The following is a 5,996-nucleotide window of genomic DNA, read 5'->3' on the forward strand; positions in this document are numbered from 1 at the left end:
TTTCATGCATGATATCTAATGCCACATTATATGCAAATATTTCATTGACAATTGTCTTATTTCGGTCCCATTTCTCTCCTGTAAAAACATAATTAATCGAGATCTCGTCATTTTCATAATTTTCAGGTACCTGAACGTCTTCTGGCGTTATATCAGAATTTTGGACAACTGCAGGTGTCTTTACTATGTCTTTTTCAACAGGAATCATATTTACCTCTTTTCTCTTTTGAGGATTTTTGTCTTTGGAACCGACAGGTCTGCCACGCTTCTGGCGTGTATTTGCTTCAGTGGCTATTTGTCCTACTGGGACATCAATTCGAATTGGGACATTTTCCGCCCTGCCACGCTTCTTGCGTGAATTCGCTTCAGTAGCTACTTGTCCTACTGGGACATCAATTCGAATTGGGGCATTTTCCGCTGGTATATAAGATTTGGTTATCCTCTTTGTATCGGAAAATGCATCAGGCAATTCATTTGCTATTCTTTGCAAATGTATAATCTTTTGAACTTCTAGTTCACATTGCGCTGATCGATGATCTAAATGCATCAACGATTATGCATTCCAATTAAGTTCCTTTTCAGGAAGCTTATCCTCTCCCCCTAATGTTGGAAATTTTGATTCATCAAAATGACAATCCGCAAACCGGGCTTTAAACACATCACCAGTTTGTATCTCAAGATACCTCACTATAGAGGGAGAATCATATCCAACATATATCCCCAATTTTCTTTGGGGTCCCATTTTGGTGCGATTAGGTGGTGCAATGGGAATATATATTGCACACCCAAATATTCTTAAATGGGAAATATTTGGCTGCTGGCCAAAAGCTAATTGTATAGGAGAGAATTGATGATAACTCGTTGGCCTCAAACGAATAAGTGCTGCGGCATGTAAAATAGCATGCCCCCAAACCGAGGTTGGGAGATTTGTTCTCATAAGCAAGGGTCTAGCAATTAATTGGAGGCGCTTAATAAGTGATTCTGCTAACCCATTTTGTGTGTGAACATAAGCTACTGGATGTTCAACACTTATTCCATTAACCATACAATAAGCATCAAAAGCTTGGGAAGTAAATTCACCAGCATTATCAAGACGAATTACTTTAATTGGGTTTTCTGAAAATTGTGCTTTTAATCGAATAATTTGAGCCAGTAATCTCGCAAACGCCAGGTTGCGAGAAGATAATAAGCACACATGTGACCATCTCGAAGATGCGTCTATTAGGACCATAAAATATCTAAAAGATCCACATGGTGGATGAATAGGTCCACATATATCACCTTGAATCCTTTCTAGGAATTCAAGAGACTCAAATCCAATCTTTACTGGTGATGGCCTTAAAATTAACTTCCCTTGAGAACATGCAGCACAACAAAATTCACTAGTTTTAAGAATCTTCTGGTTCTTTAGTGAATGTCCATGAGAGTTTTCAATGATTCTCCTCATCATGGTTGTTCCCGGATGACCCAATCGGTCATGCCAAGTTATGAACTCATTTGAGCTAGTAAACTTCTGGTTTACAGTGGCATGTGATTCAATTGCACTAATCTTGGTATAATACAACCCAGATGAAAGTGAGGGTAATTTTTCTAATATAACTTTCTTATTTGAATCATGAGTTGTTATACATAAATACTCATGATTTCCCTCATTCATCGTCTCAACATGATATCCATTTCGGCGAATATCTTTGAAACTCAACAAGTTTCTCAGAGACTTGGTAGATAATAGTGCATTATTTATTATAAATTTTGTTCCTCCAGGAAACAAAATTATAGCTCTTCCGGAGCCTTCTATCACATTGCCTAAGCCAATAATAGTGTTAACATATTCCTCTTTTGGTACAAGATGGGTAAAATATATATCACTTTTGAGAATAGTGTGAGAACTTGCACTATCCGCAAGGCATACATCTTCATTACGTATCCTTGCCATTCTCTTCAAAAACAAATAATAATAAAATGAGTAGTATGCACAGTTAAATTGAATACTTGATCAGAATTATTTTCTAAGAAACACTGTACATAAAATAATGTCATATACCAAAATTTTATTTTAAAAATTTGACACATTTAATAATTTCAAAATTTATTAATATTTCATTATTTATGTACATCACATTTGAAACTTAAATACATAGAAAATAAAACTTAACAATAAGTTTTTTTTCACATTATTTATTTACATATATACTTCACAATCCCACATGTTAAACTATTCCATCATTGATCAAATGACCAATATTTCCTTCAGGGTCCTCAAAGAAATCAGATACATCATAATGAGTGGTGGAGTTCTCAGCATCATTTGAAACAAAATTTGTTTCCTTTCCTTTGTCGTTCTTTTTCAAAGATGCCTGGTAAAGATCGACTAGGTGCCTTGGGGTACGACAGGTACGTGACCTAAGAACTTGTTCTCTTCAACGTAGAAAATGGGTTGCCCATTAAATGGACATCCATTCTTATCCTTTCCTAGTCACAACAGTAAAGTAATAAAATGAAAATTTTTTATTATTAAATTTGTAATTTTTATTGTATATGAATTTTATTATTTTAATTTAAGGATAGTTAAACATTTAGTTCTTTACTTTGTCCATTAAAATAAGCTCATAATTAACCATAAAAAAAATAGAAAATAAAACTCTAAAATTAAATATAATGGGAGAAAAAAATATACATAAAAGACGTGCTACTAGTGGAATTTAATCTTGGAAAGTGTTTTTACTTTTATCCTAAACGAAAGTAAATGTGGAGAGAAATTAAGATTAAAAAAAGAAGTATTTTTATAACTATCAAAAATACTTATTTGGTTCAATCTTATTAATATTTTTTTGTCTTACTTAAAAAATATATAATTATTGATTAGAGATTATATATTACAAAATAATTAAAAAAAAATGGAGAGAATGGGAATGAATCCATTCCCTTCTCAAATACATACAACAAAATTATCAATTTATCATTACAAAAATGGTGGGCTCATTGTTATAGGTATCGTTATCTGGTTATCCCGGCTGCAGAACCAATGCTAATTTCATTGCAATCTAATCAAGTAAAATTTGACATGAATACAGTGTTTCAGCTCCTACATAGCCTTCAGATTGCAAGCATCTAATTTCGTTTCCAAAAGCAACAGCTACTACAAAAGTACCATTTTGTCCCACTAATTTTCTCTTATCTTGTGCATTGACAGCCTATTAGGTTAAGCTGTTTATGTTACCATATGGTATGGTCATTTTGACTTTAATTCTTTAACCATGAGGATTTGATAGCAACAGATAGGCGTGCACATGGGTCGGGTGAAGCTGGGTTTGATGTGACCCAGACCCGACCTGAAATATACATCGGGTTTATTTATTAAACCCGAACCCGACCCTAGACCCGATGAAACTAATACACTTTCGGGCCACAATTATATCGGGTGAAAACCGGGCCGTTAACATTACATTATGTTGATACCTTCTTGTAAGTTAGCATGTAGAAATATCCAAATTTCCAAGACTCCAACCATTATTTAACATGATAAAATTTACTTAGAAAAATATAACAAGAACCAACCATTCTTTAAAATTAAAGCATAACCACAATCAATATTAAAGCAAAACCACAATCAATACTAATATTGTCTAATAATACCAAATATTTAAATCAATACAAATAACACAATATTATGTATTAGTCTAAAGTCTTATGCATTCTAAACATAAAACATTAACTTATAGTCTTATAATGACTAATAACACAAAATATTAAGGTTTACAATACTTAAATTCCACATAAGAATAGTCATGATCCATCACTAATAACACAAAATATTAATTGTGTATGATGACCGGGCCGACTTCGGGTGACCCGAGCTATAGCCCGGACCCGACCCGAAATAATGACCGAGTCTATTTTTGAGACCCTTACCCGGCCCTAAACCCGATGAAATCACACCAAATTAGCCCCTAAAGTGTTCGGGACCGGGCCGGACCTTCGGGCCGGGCCGGGTCTGTGCACCCCTAGCAACAGAAAAGACCTTAAAATGTAAATATAAGAAAGCATACGTTCCAGGCAAATTCCGTTTCCATTTCCATTTGTTGACTTTGTGGAACGCGTTAAGCGAAGAAAAAGAGATGCAATTATAATGAAAACATATGAATCGAAGCAGCAGAGTAGGTGGGTACAGAGAACCAAACTAGTGATTATTTGATAAGTATCTGTATATTTCCCCCATTGTTTCTGTCACTGATTTCACAAAGCGGAAATTGCTCAATAGATCAGATTAGAATAATCATTAATCTCATCTATCTATCTACTGTCTCAGATTGGAATAATGGTCCTCAAATGTTTATGCTTTGGTGATTCAAAGGAGGAGAAAAACTATCCGACAGTAATAGAAGAGCTATGCCATCGATTTTCCTTTGAAGATCTTAGAAAATCAACCAACAACTTTGACGATAAACTAGTAATTGGGTGGTCACTCTTTGGTGATAAGGTATACAAAGGTTGTCTCAAACATAATGATGCTGCAACTGAGCATACCATTACATTGAAGGTGATGGTGCCTCATTACTCCATCCAAGGTTCACTTGAATTCAAGAAGGAAATTGAGGTGCTATGTCAGCTTCGTCACCCTAATATAATCTCTCTAATAGGCTTCTGCGACCAAGAAAAGGAAAAGATAGTTGTGTATGAGTACATGGCCAATGGATCACTTGGTGATTACTTGGGAGATGGGATTAGGAATAACCAACCACTTTCATGGAAGAAAAGACTAGAGATCTGCATCGGAGTAGCCCGGGCTCTACACTACCTTCACTCAGGAGCCAAGCGTGCTATCATTCATCGTGGTATAAATCCAAATAATATTCTTTTGGATAAGAATATGATGCCCAAACTTGCAAATTTTGGGATATCAGTGCAGGGAGCGCTCTCTACATTGAAGCCAAAGGAAATCAAAGTAGATATGATTGTAGGTACATGTAAATGGATGGCTCCGGAGTATGTCTGGAATGGTATTGTTACTGATAAATGTGATGTTTTCTCCTTTGGCATGGTTCTACTAGACGTGGTAGGCCATAATGAAGGGCAAACTCATGAGGAGACAATGGATCCAATTCTGAAAGGAAAGATTGCACCAGAATGTTGGCAGGTATTCACTAGTGTCATACAGAGATGCTTGCAGCACGAACCAGATGAGCGACCTACAATGGGCGAAGTTGAAATATTGCTTGAGAATGCTCTCTCATTGCAGGAACAAGCTGATATTACAAACACCAATGCTGCTCCCTATACTTTATTATCCACTAGTTGTTTGTCCGATATATTTTCAGGTAGAAATTCAGGTAGAGTCACATTTATGCGGAGAGCCGTTAGATAAGAATTTAGTCAAATTAGTCAAATTATTTAACGGCTCTCAACTATCAACTTCATGTAAAGTTGACTGTACCTGAGTTTTTACCATATTTTCAGGTTGTATAAGTAATGGTGATCTGACCTTTGATGCCTCAATGGAGGAAGGCTCTTTCTCGGAAGTAAGTAGTGACTAAGAGCAAGTATCAGCTGAATTTCATGTGTTTCTTTTACTAATCCTGCTTCTGTTTCCTTCTTTTAATTGATGTTGTTGTTGATGATGTCTTTAAATAAAAGTCTTAACGAGAACGGTGTATTATATATCAGATTTTGAAATATGGTTCTAGCAGAAGTGCTAAGCAGAATGCATGAATTTTCGACAACCTTCACCTAAATTTGATGGATTTTTTTTTTAATTTTATTTCTGTATTTTTCCTTTTAAAAGACTTTAAATTTAGAATAATGTTACATATTCAAATCTTTTAATGAATTGTGTCCAACTAAATTAAATAATAAGACTTAGAATATTACAAGTTATAACTTATTTTTGTTAGGTTAGACTAATTTGGTTGATCTTAATTAACAAAAAGACTTGGATGTGTAATATTATTCTTAAATCTTTTCATGTTTTTTCTTTCTTTTTCAGGCTGTAAAATAAT

At 34.7% G+C, this 5,996-nt stretch overlaps 1 protein-coding gene across 1 annotated transcript; it reads left to right on the forward strand.

Moving 5' to 3' along the window:
• On the forward strand, positions 4,051 to 5,588 carry LOC107638153 (putative receptor-like protein kinase At5g39000). Its single transcript, XM_016341322.2, has 2 exons — positions 4,051 to 5,318; positions 5,458 to 5,588. Exons 1-2 carry the CDS (start codon positions 4,319 to 4,321, stop codon positions 5,532 to 5,534), a joined length of 1,077 nt encoding a protein of 358 aa, XP_016196808.1. The 5' UTR covers positions 4,051 to 4,318; the 3' UTR covers positions 5,535 to 5,588.

The sequence above is a fragment of the Arachis ipaensis genome, chromosome B04 (genome assembly GCF_000816755.2).
Source record: "Arachis ipaensis cultivar K30076 chromosome B04, Araip1.1, whole genome shotgun sequence".
Classification (NCBI taxonomy): domain Eukaryota; kingdom Viridiplantae; phylum Streptophyta; class Magnoliopsida; order Fabales; family Fabaceae; genus Arachis; species Arachis ipaensis.